This window comes from Poecilia reticulata, chromosome 16 (assembly GCF_904066995.2).
Source record: "Poecilia reticulata chromosome 16, P_reticulata-male-v2, whole genome shotgun sequence".
NCBI classification, from domain to species: Eukaryota; Metazoa; Chordata; class Actinopteri; order Cyprinodontiformes; family Poeciliidae; genus Poecilia; species Poecilia reticulata.
Genome location: NC_088845.1, coordinates 11,293,392 through 11,309,604, shown reverse-complemented (window position 1 = coordinate 11,309,604; position 16,213 = coordinate 11,293,392). Strand labels below are relative to the sequence as shown.

General features: G+C 36.2%; 2 protein-coding genes across 2 annotated transcripts; both read right to left on the bottom strand.

Moving 5' to 3' along the window:
* Positions 1-473: 473 nt before the first annotated feature.
* LOC103477883 (persulfide dioxygenase ETHE1, mitochondrial-like) lies at positions 474-5,356 on the bottom strand. Its single transcript, XM_008431219.2, has 7 exons — positions 4,826-5,356; positions 4,064-4,208; positions 2,449-2,597; positions 2,105-2,234; positions 1,682-1,771; positions 1,054-1,170; positions 474-924 (listed from the first exon to the last, which is right to left on the bottom strand). The coding sequence occupies exons 1-7, from the start codon at positions 5,030-5,032 to the stop codon at positions 878-880; spliced, it is 885 nt and encodes a 294-aa protein (XP_008429441.2). The 5' UTR covers positions 5,033-5,356; the 3' UTR covers positions 474-877.
* An 861-nt stretch (positions 5,357-6,217) lies between these two features.
* LOC103477882 (transmembrane protease serine 11D) lies at positions 6,218-15,805 on the bottom strand. The gene is made up of 10 exons (XM_008431218.3): positions 14,915-15,805; positions 14,207-14,710; positions 11,476-11,568; positions 10,437-10,571; positions 10,076-10,241; positions 9,164-9,342; positions 7,923-8,018; positions 7,476-7,618; positions 6,771-6,926; positions 6,218-6,583 (listed from the first exon to the last, which is right to left on the bottom strand). Exons 2-10 carry the CDS (start codon positions 14,604-14,606, stop codon positions 6,491-6,493), a joined length of 1,461 nt encoding a protein of 486 aa, XP_008429440.2. The 5' UTR covers positions 14,607-14,710; positions 14,915-15,805; the 3' UTR covers positions 6,218-6,490.
* Positions 15,806-16,213: the final 408 nt, after the last annotated feature.

Here is a 16,213-nt window from a genome sequence, read left to right as displayed (position 1 = left end):
ATTTTTATAGTTATATTTACATTATCGACATCATAACTGGATTGCTTCAAACCTAAGGACTGGGAGATTTTCTCACTTTCATTTGTACCTTACTTTTCTTGGTAACGCTTTATTTGAAGGGGGGGGTGAATAAGACTGACATGACACTGTCATAAACACCTGTCATGAACATGAATAAGCCTTCATGAATATTTATGACTGTTGTCATAAAGCGTCATTCGGTAAATTAAGACACTTTAAATACAAAATTGACATTATTCAAAATGTCTTTATGACAACTTGACATTAACCAAGAGATCATTACTGATATAAATTTGTTATAAAAGTATTACTGATTGCACTTTAAAAATTAGGTAACTTTATGTTTTCACTGGTAGCAGTGTGGGTGATTAAATCTAATTATTAGCAAAACACCATTGAATAGCCCATGCAAAAGAAGTCACCTGTACCAGTAAAGCAACATGACCATGAAATCAAACTTTGAAGGCATTTATTTCCCTTAAACATGTTTTGTTCATTCATTCCTTCAATCATGTTACAAGTCAAAATATTACAGATGTACAGAGTAAAACACACACATTTAACTTAAGCGCAATATAAACTGTTAGTTCTTTTACAAAGAAAAGCATTGTTACAATATTTTTACTATCAAATTAGATTTTATTCCATTTTTATTTAAAGCACAGTTAAAGTTATATCAGTAGTTGCACTCCAAACGATAACAGATTTTCAAATACACAACTTACAAAGTACAATGAAAGTACTTTATGGTAAGCTATTGAGGTCAGCTTTGTGAAATAAAGTTTTGTGTGCATCGTTCCGTAGCTACTATGTCACTGGCTTTATTATTTTTTTCTCGTTTTCTTCTTCAAGACATTCAGAGTCCATGGAGTCCACAAACGAGGTTAGCAGGCAGTGAAATATCTGCAAAAGAAGGAAAAGAGAAATAATTAAGGATTTGTGGTGCCGCAGTATTACCATTGAATTAACATGTTGGAACCCACAAATTAACACAGGTTATAGCTGAACTGTGAAACAAAACTGGTTTGTTACCTATTTTATCCGGCTTTGGGAGATTCAAGCTGTTCATGATCTCCACAAACTCGTCTTTCGACTTGATGAGACGAGGGTTATACTTGCGTTCTTCACCAACCGTGGAAACAGTCTGACCTGATTCACAAAAACACATCCAATCAGCATTACATGTAAAGCTTTTATGGTATAGTTTTAGCTTACAACCCCACTGATCAACTACAGTACAACATAGTGGTACATTTCAGTAAAGTAGACTACATCTCAAAAGTTAATTCAGTGAGTGAATTGAAAGTGTAAACCAAATATTATGTACAGGAGATTCATTATATACACTAATGCACTTTAAGCATTGTTTTACTGTTGGTTTTGACTAATGATTTACAACTAATAAGGAAAGGCTCTAAATTCAGTTTTCCAAAACTAACTGTTGGGGACTTATTTCTACCACAGGTTTTCCTTCCACTCAACATTCCAATAATATGCTTGCATACATCTTTCAAATTTTTTTTCATTATATCCCAATTTGTCTATTACTCTATTTAATACATTTGTAAAACAATACTATAAAACCTGTCCTGTAAATTATGTGACATTATCTTTAATTTGATATGATTTTAACCATTAGGTATGTGCGTTTATAACTAACCTAAATAGTCATGTGCTGGGTAGACGAGGCATTCATCAGGCAGCGTGAAGATCTTGTCGTGGACTGAATCGTAAAGACATTTTGCACAGCCTGTAGTAGAAATGTGACAGTTTTAGAAGATTTAGGATACTTCAAGGATACTACTTATCCTTATATGATTTAGGATACTACAATGAGAGCATTTCAAAATATTCCCATGTTGAAGAGCTTAAAAAACAACATTACAATCATTCCACCAAGACAGATTCTGAATGCATACTTCAACGGCTCATTAAAAGGCGATGAGGTAACTCATTCCTATCATTCAGGTGGTTTAGTGAATGAATGAATTTAAGAAATGGTGCTCCGAGGACTAGAATTGGGAAACTCTATTTATGTAACGATAGATCCATTAAAAACATACAAGTCATGACATATGCCTACCCTGCTGGAAGTCTGTTCTGCCACAGCCTCGGATAAGCAGAGCATCCCCAGTAAAAGCCATGCTTTCATCTGCCGACACTAAGGTTGTGCACCCATCCGTGTGTCCCGGTGTTTCTCTTACAGTCAGGTACTACAGAAGGAAACAACAGTCAGCTCAAAGCGTGTCAGATCTTTTTTTTTAATTTATTTATTTGGCAATTTCAACTGAAATGTTCCTAATTTTACAGCACGTGAATTACAACTTAAAAATGTTTTAATGTAAAGCTGACAAGCACATTTTTACACCAGATCTCTGAACTACACTGAGATAAAACAGTTATAAAAAAGTTTTATAGCTTCATTACGTGTTTTCCAAAGCGAATTTTGTCGCCCTCTGATAGCAGGATATCTGCAGAGGCACCGCTGAATTTAGAGATGGCACTCTTCAATCCTGCAATTCTTTTCTTCATCAGCCCAGAACTGGTTATGTGGTCTGCGTGGCAGTGGGTGTTCACTATCAGAAATAAAAGGGAATAAAATACAAGTTACCATATAGAAATGTATGGGTGAAAGTCTTTCTCCCCTTTGCATCCGTTTCAGGTCATTTCATACCAGACTTTTTTGGGTACGAAACAGAAGTTGCCTGTCACTGGGTGTTTAGAATCAACTATGCTTCAAGCCATACCCACCAAGAGGACATTTCCTACCTGCTTCGATGACTTAGGATTAACCTGCATTAATATTGTTAGTCTACCAGGCAGAAATGTGGTTATGACAGAGGGAATAAGGGATCACCACCCCGCTCTCTTATCAAGATAAGACTGTGGTCGGCACACTACCAGTGGCATATTTGCTAAGCAGTGGGCTTTAGCATAATTGCCCAAGCAAGTAGCTCAACTGATTACCCAGCTAATATCAGATAGTTATACCTCTATTACTCTTTAAAGCGGAGAAAAGTAAGAGTGTATAACATTCTGCAGAATAAGCACTTCAAACTACATACTACTAAATTTATCAGGACTAGTGTCTATATTTTTGCCTTGTCTATACATGAAAATCAATATAAGTAAATGTTGTAGCAAACAATAATATATTAGTTTAGCAGAAGGATGAATAAGCATTGATTTTCTTGTAAATAATAGTGATCCCATTGTATTATCTGTTTAGATTTTCTGCAAGTAGTTGGGTAAATAAAATGAAAAGTTGCTAGCCTTGTTCAAAGTTATCAAACCATAGCAATCTCATACAGACACGAGCCCATGTGACCACAACACATAACACCTGCCAGCAGGCGTTCTGTGGGAGTTATTATGGTTTGATCAGGTGTAGTAATCTGTCTTTTTTTTTTTTTAACTCCACATGGGGATCACTTATCAGGAAAATGTTATTAACTCCTAAAAGGGCTATTTATTTAGTGTTGATTTTCAGAAAATAATAAATTATTAATAAAAACTGATATTTGACACTGAAACTTTTTTTTACGATTATTTACCTCCATAATTCATGAAAATGCTTGACTACATTGATAAATAAGCTAATTTGCCATTGCATAAGTTTACTGGTTCAAAAATAGTGTGACAGGGACTAGGAAATGAGGCAACAAGTAAATGGGCATTTTGATCATATTTTGCATGGACTATAGGGGATAACAGTATGACCACATGATTATCATACAAACATTTTAAATTGAAGTTTCTGCTCATTTATTGAAAGTAAAAGATTTTTACATGCTGTACTGGACAACTGACCGTGTTTAAAATATTTGAAATTATTAATATGTTCTCTTGTTTCTATTTCAACTGAATCAAAATAATAGTTTTTAACAATGGGATGCAACTGGAAGTGTCTTAAATAAGCATTTTTATTTAAAGTACACTGATGTAGGCAGTTAAGAAGACCAGGACACAGATTTCTAAAATAAGTCTAAACTCATGGAAAGTAACTGTATTTTGTAGCTCAGTCACAAAAACACACAAATACCTGCTAGTGTCAGCTTTAGCCCCAGTTCCTCTATCAGGCTTAAGTCTCTGTCAATTGTCTCCAGCACAGGATCAATGATAATGGCCTCTCTGGTGTTCGTGTCTGCCAGCAGGTAGGTGTAGGTGCTGCTCTCCACCTCAAACAGCTAAACAGGAAAAACATGCAATAGGTGTTACTCTACAATAATTGCCAACAGACAATAAAGGTCACGTACTTCATGTCCTGCTCATCTTCCTCAGATGAGTGTGGTGAAGACAAAGGAGAAGGGAAAGCAGAGAATTGTAAGGAGAATGCAGTGTGTGAATGTGAACTTTTGTATTCTTTTGCATGATCAGTGTTACTATTTTGATGCAAGCATCTCCTTATTTGGGACATGAATGGCGAAAAATATGTTGAATAAACTTGAGATGCAAATATATAAACTGTCATTGAGAAAAAAACAACAAAAAGTTGCCAATAAATTTAGATACTGAATTATGGAAATGTAAATATAAAGTCTGTTTAGCTGCAAAGCATAACATAAACTGCAAAGTCATCCTGATGCCGGCATACTGCATCTCTAAACTAGTCTAGCTTAACTGGGTTTTAACAAACCACCAAAAATACTAGACAAATAAAGATTAAGTCTACATCGTGCTAGACGCTAACCCTTCATGCTTTCCGTTATCTTACATCAAGAATGAAGGTTAAATATTCTGCTAACTCGTTCCCTTTAACATTGAATAAATAACCCAGGCAGAAGTTCATATATCGTGGACCTACTTGTCTGAAGAGCAGTCCTTTCGTCTTCGCCGTCCTGGAGCAGTAGGACCTAACGTTCCCCTGCTGGTCTACCACAGCATTCTTGCCGGGAGAGAGGCGCCTGCTCTGGGTTGCCGCATAACTTGAGCCCTCGGTGTTGGCTCCGAGACGAAGCGACAGAGCTACAGCCCGATGGATAGGTCTAAGTCTGGTTAATACAGAGCACATTGTCGTTTAGTTCAGACAGCTGGTTGTGCGGCACCGAAGAACCAGAAGCAGGTAACCGTAAAAATTTGACGTTGTCCTTAAGACCGCGGCAGATACAAACCGATTAAAACAAAAACATGAGCTCAGTCCCGTTTGGAAAGGAAGCTATTACTCGCTGCTGTTTCTCTCGGTCTTTACAGTTGCTTTGTCTGTCACTATAACCATAATTTAGACTATATAGCAACAAAATACGGGTTTTCCGCTTTGATTGGCCAACCCTCACAACCCTTGTCACGAAACTGGGTCAAAAAATGTCAGCTGACGCGCGCAAATTGTTTACAGGCGCGTTCACGGGGCACGCAGACAGCACTATGGCCTACGTGACCAATATAGCATACAGTTCCATACCGAAACTAAACCTTTGTTGTGATGACTGTGCATAATCATTCATAAAAGCATGCAGGCACACGAACATTTATTTCCAAAGTCGTTTGGGAAATCTTTATAGGATAGCAATCACCTTACTGTATTTTAAAGTTTTTAAGAGGCAGTAACATGTATTTTCCAGGCATATAGATGCATTTTATAGCACAATCATGTTACTTTCAGCTGCTATAAAAGTGATATCAACTTGAAAGAGTTTTGACTTAGTAATTTAACAATAGGGCCTCTTTAAAAGTTTCTACTCTTTATGAAACTCCGCCTTCAGGAAGTTATCAGAGGAGAGAGGAAGGCATATAAAATACAAAAAGATGATTGTAAGAAGGAACAATATAATGATGAGGCAAGAGGAAATGTGGATGAATAGGTTGACGATTAGGCATACAGGTTTAAAAAGTGGTCTAAATATAGGAAAACGTCCATCAGGGTTTGTTCTCATTGTGGAAGTCAGTCAGTCAGTCAGTCAGTCAGTCAGTTAGTGGGTCTATTTTTGCTTATATTGTTTAGGCTGCTCGAGGACAAACTGAACACCAAATTTTCAGGGCCTTTGTCAGCTGTGGCCCAAAATATGGACTTATTATTATGCAAGTTTTAACAAATTGATTTGAAAATAGAAAAAGGTCAGTGATGTCTGAAAGTATTGTTTCTTGTTCGTCTATTGTCCTATTCTATACTATGACTATCAAATTGGTATTTTAATTAAACTAAGTTATTTAGAATAACTGTCTAAACACTGAATGGAGATAATAAACCCTTTGGCATTTAATGCCTTATAAAGAAATTGATGTGGGGTCCAAATTTATGTAATTGCTTTTACTGTTACTGTAATTACAATTAACGTTTTATGTTCTGCTGTTTTCCACAGCTAAAACATGCCAGACGTTACCGAAGAGTACTTGATGATAGTTTCCTCCGCATTTTGTTTCCACTCTGATAAGTCTTCAATAAAGTATTATTACCTGTCAGCATTATTATCAGCCTAACAACCGCTATGCTCAACGATAACACCAAAAACATGAGAGACAGGTCTATAATGTGTTAATCTTTATTGTCAGTTATCTCAGAAGAAATGATTACTGGCAAGGTCTCCTGTGGAGCTGCTGTGGTGTCCTTCAACATTTCTGATTTAATCTGCAACCAAAAGGCAAACAGAGCAGATTCAACATCACATTTTAATCTGAGGAAAAAAATAATTACCTACCCCAGCCGTTACAAACGGAATCATTTTACTTTTCTTTAATACTTCAAGCATAAGCATGAACTTTAATATATTTAAGACTGAAAAGGACAACCTGGTTTTAGACAGTATGGTATTTACCTCTGTGACTCCTTCAACCCACTGGAGCAGGTGAGTTACTCTGCTGTAGACGCCTGGTTTATTAGGCCGGGCACAGCCTTCTCCCCAACTCACCACCCCTGCCAGTCTCCAGTCCCCATTAGGTGTCTCACACACCAGTGGCCCCCCACTGTCTCCCTTAAAAGAATAGCAAACAAAACAGGGCAGAATACATAGCTGTTAAAAACTCAAGCCTGACCTGGTGATTCATCAGAGTGCTTGTTAGGCTCTGAGAAGAAATTTCTGAAAATGTGTGTGTGATTTTGACGTGTCTGCTGAAGGTTTCTTCCTGTTGAGAGGGAGTATTTCCTTTCCACTGTCACTATGTGAATCCTCGCTCTGAGGGATTGCTGCGAAGTTAATGACTCGATGCGGCCAGCTGTCTTGCTGGCCACGTTCTCATCCAGTAGGATTGATTGCTGCAACGTTACTGACTCAATACACTTTGCTGTGTTTCCTTAGGCACCAAACGCTTTTACAAGTTGGCACAATAAACTGAATTTAACTGCTCTTATAATTGGGATCAAATGAAATTTTAATCCCTTTATATGATTCAATTTTATTTATCATATATGTCGGTATTTAAATCGGATCATTTTGTTTTGTAAAGTGCATTGAGATGCATTTGTTGTGAATTGGTGCTATTTAAACACTGACGGAGAGTGAATTATGTCACTTGGGGTATACCTGGCAAGAGTCGACTCCCCCTGAAAGGTTGCCAGCACAAATCATCCGCGGAGTAATGAAGGCCCCATAGACGGCCAAGCTGGAGCAGACGGACTGAGCTATCACATTCACCTGAGCCTCCTGTAGCTTTCCTGACACAAACCCTGAAACATTAGTAATAACACACAAAAAAGAACATTTAAGAAACAGCTCCCATATGGGTTATTTAAAATTACTTTACAGTAATTTTAAATATAATTTTTGTTTAAATAGATTATTTTAAACAAAATTTATCAAGCTGAACAGAAGTTTCCTTTCACTTTTTGGTGTACTTCATCACCAGTGGGTAATGAAATTTAGCTGACAGAATTGTATTAGTTTTTTTTTTTTACTTTTAAAGCTCTGGTGAATTTGGTGTAGCCTAATGGATATCAGACTGCTTGGGAACATTTATTTGTTTTAATTCACCTCCTTCTTGGGAAAATCCCCAGCCTGTGATCCAGCAAGGTGCTCCAGGAGAAAAAGACTCCTTCAGTCTCGGTAAACACACTGGCCGCACCCCACCTATAAAAAAGAGGTACCAACTATTAGATTGCAACATTTTATTATAGGTACAATCTAAGCAGTAAAATGATAAAGATCACTTAGGTGTAAAGATCACAAAACCTTTTCTTTTTGTCACATGAAACACTTATTGTCACTTTTTTTAAAACAAGCTTTTTCTATTGTTTTCTTAATCAGCTTCTTGTTGTTTTTTTTTTTGTTAAATTTTTGTCAAGGTTTATACATTAAAATTTTATAACAAGTTATAAATTCATACACTAACAGTATGTTTTAAGGAGTTGATTATTCCAAACATAAATACTGTACCAACTACCAAACATGGTGGTAAAACTATCATGCTGAGGGCCCGTTTTGCTGCCATTTCACTGGTGCTTTGTCATAAATATAGAAGACTACCTCCAAAGTCTTCACTTCACAACTACACAGTCAAATACAATCGGGTTTAAAAATCTGTGCTTTTTGTGTCTACCTGACCAAACAAACCCTATTGATAGATTACACTGAAAGGTGGAATATTAAAATAAAATAAATATAAAGCAAGAATTACCACAGGCCCTTATTGATGACTGTGTTTGGTTTTTCTGCACTGAGTGAAAATGATCAACAATAGCTGAAGTCACTTAGACACATAATTTTGAGGGGTATATCTATATATTTGAGCATGTATGTGTAATTTTAACCTGGAATAGATTATGGAAAATCAGCAATTAATTTAAATTACTCTAAATTAATTGTAGAATTATTTTTTGTTTCTAAAAAATACTGAAGAAACTCTGTTGTATTGTTAGTCCATTTAAAAAAGAATGACTCAAAAAAATAATTAAAACCCGAATATTTAATATGATATTCAGATGGAATGTGTGTAAACTTCTAACTGGAACAGCTACTTCACAACAACAGCGTTATGATCAATTCAACAAAGAAAAGGGTGTGTAAAAATATCCTTGAGTCCTCAGAGCTAATTTACCATTACTGTATTTCTAAAATGATTCATTGTTAACCATCAGCTGATAAATTAAATTCCTATACGGCCAGTTAAGCTCTAGTTCACATAACAAAATGTCATAAGACACATCAGCTGCACATTTAATATTTTTTAAAGACGTTCTCAAATCCGCCGGTAGGTGGAGCTATTTCTTTGTTACCAGTCATGTCCATGTCAGTGATGGTGCGCAGCAGCCCCACATCATAGTCATTGTTGTTCTTGTTAAACTGGGGGTGGTAGTGAATCAGCTGAGCTCTGTGGCGTTTCCCCATGGAGCTGTCTGCGATGCTCACTGTGCCCACTACCACCAACCAGTCTGCTGCTTGAACCATGTTGTTTCTGCAAAGAAGAGAAATAATCTGTTTGCAGGTTTACTTCAAGCTCAGGTAACAACATAGACTCCACACATTTCTCAATAGGTCTGAAGTCCAAAACTAGGCTAAATATGTGTTTGGGATCATTATCCTGTTGGACTTTGTATGTTTGTTTCGTATTTTGTAAGGATTTTCTTTGACAACAGTCTCTAAAGTTCAACCCTAACATTATATTCAGCCATCTGCCTTCTGATTCGAAGTGTGTGTAATTTAAAGGTACTAAAACAAATATAAGTACCAGTTTGACTTTACAGACAGCAAGTTTTTAGAACTAAAACAAAAGTAATATGAATGTATATGTTTATTAATTCAATGTAAATACGTCAATTCCATCTTTACAATCAAATTTTCCTTGGTCACTCATTTTTTGATTAACGTCTTATTTTCACTTCAGCTCTACAGACAATTCAGTGAGCAGCTTTTTGTCTGAAGTGGAGCTCAAAATATTTCCCATAAGTGCTCAAAATCCCAATTAAACATGTAAGGGGTTGTGTGGAGAGTCCCAGTGGACAAAACGCAATCTGTCGTCTTCAAGCTCTTGGTTTCAAGATGTGTGAATGCTTTTGCTTCAATTTTATATGTACATGCTCATAGATTGACCAACAACCTTCCACTAGCAGAAGTTAAAAGTGACTGTGTGACTGAATAACACGTTTTGTCAGTTTTCTGTACATTCTCCCCATAAGTCTACCTCTTACTCAACAAAGCAGTGAGCTGCAGTGATGACCCAGTGGGGGGAGATGATGGCGCCTCCGCAGACGTGATCCCCCTTCCAGTGCATGCTGACTTGCCAACCCCACTTGCCCTCTGTCGCTAAGGTCCCGCTCACAATACGTTGGTCGCCATTGACCATAATCTGGCAGGCTGTATTTGGGATGACAAAAATATATATATGTACGTGGAGTAGCAATAAAATTGCCTGTCTACAAAGGATATGAAGTAGTTTATAACAAAGAAAAAGGCCATAGAGCAATGATAGAAATATATTCAGACTAAGGCAGGTAAGCACAGACTTAGTACTCTGCATGCATTTATAATCCCCTGACTAACTTTCTTTACCTGCAGTGATGTTTCCTGTCTGGTTGATTGGGTTCTTAGACAGAAAAGGTAGTTGACTTGAAACACTGCAGCTCCCTCCTGAGTCACAAGGAGGAGGTGATTCATTTGACTCAGAGGGGAATGCCAGGAACTTGACTGATAAAAAAAAGAGACAAGAAATGCAGTGAGATGACAGCATTAGTTACTTCACGCTGACATGAGGACTTTATCTGTAGCTAGGATGGTTAGGAGAATGAACCTAGGCTGAATTTTTTTGAAGTAGATTATACGCTTACATTGTGTTAGAGTTTTATCATGATAAACTGATTAATACTGCAGGCTGATTAGGTGTAACTAATAGCAGGAAGGATATTAATTAAATGTGCAACTCATTTTTTTTCATTGGTTTTATGTAATATTCACATTTTCTAAGAAATCTATTTTTTCATCAACTGTAAGCCACAATAATCTAAATTAACAAATAAAATGCTTGTAATTATTCGTTTTATGCTTTGTTAAACTTCACAAAGCATAAAACGAAACTTATATAACTAAAATATAAGTTTCACTCTTAATATTTTTAAAATAGTTGAACTTTTTAGTGACATCTATGAACATGCACCTGTAGGTAAGCAAAAATCACATATTTGGACATTTTATTTCAAAATCAGACCGCTGTGTAAATGTATATGCCAAACATTCCTTTCAGCTTCAGCTCTTGGCTGGTGACTGATCAACATGGAAAAACACCATCTCATCCTCCCTGAACTGCTCTTTTGCAATTTGAGCTAAATGAGTCCTGACACTGTCAAGCCATCTCAAATGGTTGGAAATTAATTATTCAATGTATGTGAAGGCAAGAGATAGCTAACCTGAAACCAGTTTGACTTGTTAAAACCAGATTTCTTTTGGCATGACAGTGTGATTAGTTCTATTTCTATTTCGTAGAGAAAAATAATACATGGTTATTGGCTATATGACATCTGTCATATAGCTTATTTGCTTAAGTATCAATCTTACAGATTATGTAAAAGTGGATAAAGTTGATTTCATCACATACCTAAGAGAGCAGTAATGACGACCAGCTTAATACAAAGCATGATTCCCAGAATTGCAAGCAGTTCACGAGATGAAAAGGCTCGATGGTTTCCACCTACAACAAACAACAAACAAAAATATATATATAATTCAGGATGTTAAAAAAATCTATTTTTGAGAAAACATGACTAATATTCAAATCCAGAATTCAGTATCCTTTTTGAGCTGCAGATTAGCCTTGGTGGTCCTTCTTCTGTATCAAACGTTGCATGAAGTCCACTTGGACTGCAACTAATAAAATTAGGATAGAGTGTAAGAGATTTGGGATCCGTTACATTTCAAGACTTTATATTTCATGAATATTTGATAACTTTTATGGAATATGTATTCATGCAATAAGAAAACTGATTTTCTTATTGCATGACTCTTTCATCACTGCCTGGTAAGCAGTGCTGCCTATTAGAAAGAAGCATGCAAGGCCATCTGACATTCTGCTAACCTGTCAGAGAGTCTTAAACTTAACATTCAGGTCTTCTACTTCACAGTTTTACTCCTCCATTGTTATTCATTTTTTCGACTGTTAAAACTGTAATTTTTAAAAAAATAAATTTTGGAAATCTATTTAGTTATTCTGTGTAGAGATCTACTCCCATCGCAGGAGAACTATGGTTCTCTAGAACTGTGTAGCTTTCTTCATAATGTGAAAATATGTATTTGTTCTAACTCCTGATTCAACCCCAAGTACCGCCTCAATTCATTTTTAAATGATTGTTAGAATATCTGAATATACTCAAATCTAAGTCTGTGTTGTCTGAAAAAAAGTTAGAAAATGATGATGATAATAATACATTTTTATTATTATATTTTCAAAACTGATGAAAACTGTACAATATAAAAGTTTGCTCTGTCTGTAAATTCTTATTTAGTTCAATGAATCTTTATAGAGCTTGGTGTTACACTCTATCAACTCTCACAGATGAATCACAGGCAATGCTTTTCCAACCATAGTAAGACAGACAATGAGATACAATGTTCTTTCAGAAAAACAAGCCGTCATCTGAGATGAATAACTTGCTTTGCTTTCTAGCTGCTGCTGGCTCTGAGACAGGTGAACAGAAGCTTTTGTAGGGAGGAAGAATGAAAAAAGAAAACACTCAATGACCTCTGACTGGCTGGGTTAAATATCACAAAACCTCTGAAAATATAACGTTTTTTTTTTGTTGTTTTGTCTTTTGGTTTGCTGCAAAAGCAAAGTTTTTGGTTGGTTGTAGTGATAGAGCAACATTTTTATGGAAAAGGCATTGCAGTACATGTATGAGGTCAATAAGAGAAAGATAAGAATTGTTTTTTTTGTAAATTGTAAATAAAAACTTAAATAAGCCTATAAAACACATTAATTTGCAGGTGGATTGCTTTTCCCATTTTGCTCACTTCTCACACAGCTGAACCAAAGTGTGAGGGTTACTTTTGTCTGGTGTGGGTTTGCCTTTTTGCCACAAAATATTCAAAGCATTTATTGCTTATTGATTGTACAAAACCAAAGAGAGCATAGTTAATACTTGGTGGCAAAATGTTTTTTGTGGCCATGCAAAGTGCCCTTTTAAGTCTTGAATATTTATTTTGTAGATGCTAATGTTTGGATATTTCCTGTGTGCAATGTTTCCATTAAAAATAGCTACTGGTAGGAGAAGACATTTTAATGATCTGCACTTCTTCACAAATCTGACTGCTGGAATGAGATCTAGAATTAGCACATTTGCCCCAGGACAAACTTCTTCACTCTTATACAAAACCTTGCAATTCATTTTAATAAATGCAAAAGAAAATGCAGAAGGCGCATGCTTTTTAAAAGAAAAGTCATAATTTGCAACAAGCGCACTGGAAAAAATCTAAATTTGACTAAATGGATGCAAGTCATGTCATAAATCACATGACACAGCAGGTCAGTTCCCTATTTATTATTAAGCTTCCTGAGGCTCTCTGATGAAATAGTTTGCTCATCCCAAGGCTGAGCCGACACAGGCATACGCATCAAATACAAGGCACATTTTTTAATATCAAGTAAAACATGAGCTGCATACATTCGATCATAGGTAAAACAGCTTAATGTCAGTCTTATGCTTGAGTGACAGCTACCTGAGGCAGATGAGCACCGGTAGAACATGAAATCTCTCTCAGGTTTCTGATGAAAGCCTGTCAACGGGTCGGGTTTTAACAACTGAGGTGATGAATTCTAGAAGTTAATTCAAGTTTAATTTCTTTAAAAAAAACTGTCTCCATAGTTTTGAGTTGACTAATATTTTTTTTAACCATGAAATAGACAGAAAGCATATAATTTAAAATCTCCTACACATACCTTATCCAGGAGTGCACAGATTGTATTCTCTGCAAAAGGATTAAGTATTTTTTAGTATAGCTTCATTTTTTACTATTTTTAGCCTTCAGTGCATGATAACAGAAAGGTCATTTGAAGTTCAACAGCAATAAAACACTCAAGACCTTTTCTCTATCCCATGCTAACCCTTTTATTGACATGACTACTATGTCTCTGCAAAACAAACTCATATTGTTGGATCACAAACAGATTTCTGGACTGTTTTTGTTGAGTACCACTGGGCCCAAAATCCAGCAGTACTTTTACCGTAGACCCGACCCAACCAGGTTAGGGTTATGGTTAATTTGTTTATTTATGTATGGCCTTAATATTTGAACTACTATCCAAAAGCTAGATATAATCTAAACTGTTGCAATACCTGTTTCTTCATTGTGGTCCTCTTTGGGCAAAATTAAACTTATGGATTTGTCCTCCAGGATGTGTCCATCTGGTGGCTTTCTCTGCTGAACTTCTGCAGGATTAGTGCTATCAGAAATTGGTATGGTTGTGGTTTCTTGACCCCCAGCTTCTAAAAATTCAGAACTACAGGTTTTGGAAAGTTTCCTCTCCTCCATGTCTTTAGCAAAAGATGGAAATTCAGAGTATGGGCTTCCAGTAGTTGTGGTGTCACAGCTGGGAATGAGTGTGAGGACAGTGGAAGGGACCAGAGATGATATACTCAAAATTTCTTGCTTGTCTGGATTTTGAAAAGATTTCGATGTCCATTGCAGAGGTGAATGGCAAGGACTCATGTTGTTTGACTGGTTATGCAAATCCATAATTGTAAATAGTAGGCTTGGTCTCAGGTGGTGGAGGACATTTACATCAATGAAGGATGTTTTATTACTGGTGGATTTGAACAAGACTTAAACTTTAAAGAGACCTGCAAGAGCAAAATGTTGAAAAAATTAGTGCAAAAGTTGAAAAGTTGAATTTGAATCATAAGATGAGTCTTAAAAACATCTTGACAGAGCTAATTGAACAATTCATTTCATTCTGTTTTCCAAAGTTTTACATGAAAACCCACTAGAAGTCTACTTTCAGTGGAAATTTTTGAAGCAGTGCAAAAAGATTTTTTTTTTTTTACCTGAACTCAAACGCACACATCCACTTCATTTGTATTCAAAGGATTATCCATCCATGTGTTTTCTGTACCTATTAAACCAACTAGTGTCACAGAGTCACAGAGAGGAAAAGAAATTCACCACCCGTGAAGAATAAGTGACACGACTCCGAAGGATCCTGCTGACTGTGGTTCATCCCAAATCCAAAGATATCTTCTCCAATGCTGCAGATTCATCATCTTCAACTTGGACATGTTTCAGTTTGTCACCTGTGCCACTGTCTTCCTTTCTGGATAACACTTAATCCACATTTTGTGTCATGCCCTTCTGCCCCTTCCGCCTTTCCATAATCTTTCTTCTCTGGCTGCTGCAGCCTCCCCTGCCGCAGCCGACTCAGTAACAGATATGCACCCGGGTTGTCGTTGGCACTCTATGAAATATGCATGAGTATTATTGTGAGCCTGGGTCAGAGTTGAACAACAAAGGGTAATGCACACCCCAAACAATGAGTCACTCATAAGGGCAGGGCGGACTCACGTAAACAGAATTGAATTTCACATAACTGAGAGATCAGTATCTAATAATCCAGCTCCCTTTATTAATTTGAATGGTTGTACAGGAACTGTAGGTCTTTTTGTCCTCGGATTTCCAAAAGGTGTTTCTTTGATCTCCTCGTATGAGACTATAAAGCTCTCAGATTGATCATTTTGTTGCAGTTACTCAGCATTTTCTGGGTCACACAAAACGGATTATCACAAAGGAGGAGACATGATGGCACCCCAAGCAGACAGTGGATTTGTATGTCTGCATGACATGGCATCATTGAGTTCTAAAAGACCAAATTTTTTATATTTAGATTTCTTTTAGATTTCTGAAATCTAAAAACATTGGAAAAGATTATACCGGAATGACTGTTTTTTTTCTTTGTGTTCTGTAAGTTTATGAGTATGCCTCATCAATTAAATTTTCATCATAGATTCTCCTTAACAACATGAAACATGACAGTACATTTTTTATTTGTTGAAAAAGAAAATGTATCGATTTTCAGGACCACTTATTTAAAATGTTAAATTACTAAGAATTATGCTGCAAACAATTTATATTCTGAGAAATAGTCACAGAATGTAGATGTTTTCTTAACACAATAACTGTCAATCAAGATATTTAGAAAAAAAACAACTATTTAAATCTTTCACCGTCATGTTTTTTTTCTGAAATTTGTTCTATAGGATCTTTGTCATAAAAGGTCTGTTTTAAGTAGAAAGGGATTCAATTCCCAGGTCATGGAAGGTGCGCAATGAATATTTCAGAAAGAAAATAAT

Bases quoted from the DNA above. Each gene is read 5' to 3' on its own strand.
- LOC103477883 (XM_008431219.2), bottom strand. From the start codon at position 5,032: ATGTGCTCTGTATTAACCAGACTTAGACCTATCCATCGGGCTGTAGCT. The intron at 1,772-2,104 runs GTAGGCATATGT...TTTCTACTACAG, and splicing joins CAGAACAGACTTCCAGCAGG to GCTGTGCAAAATGTCTTTAC. The intron at 925-1,053 runs GTAACAAACCAG...CTTCTTTTGCAG, and splicing joins CCCAAAGCCGGATAAAATAG to ATATTTCACTGCCTGCTAAC.
- LOC103477882 (XM_008431218.3), bottom strand. From the start codon at position 14,606: ATGGATTTGCATAACCAGTCAAACAACATGAGTCCTTGCCATTCACCT. The intron at 10,242-10,436 runs GTAAAGAAAGTT...TCCCAAATACAG, and splicing joins GACAGGAAACATCACTGCAG to CCTGCCAGATTATGGTCAAT. The intron at 9,343-10,075 runs GTAAGAGGTAGA...TCTTCTTTGCAG, and splicing joins GCAGCTCACTGCTTTGTTGA to AAACAACATGGTTCAAGCAG.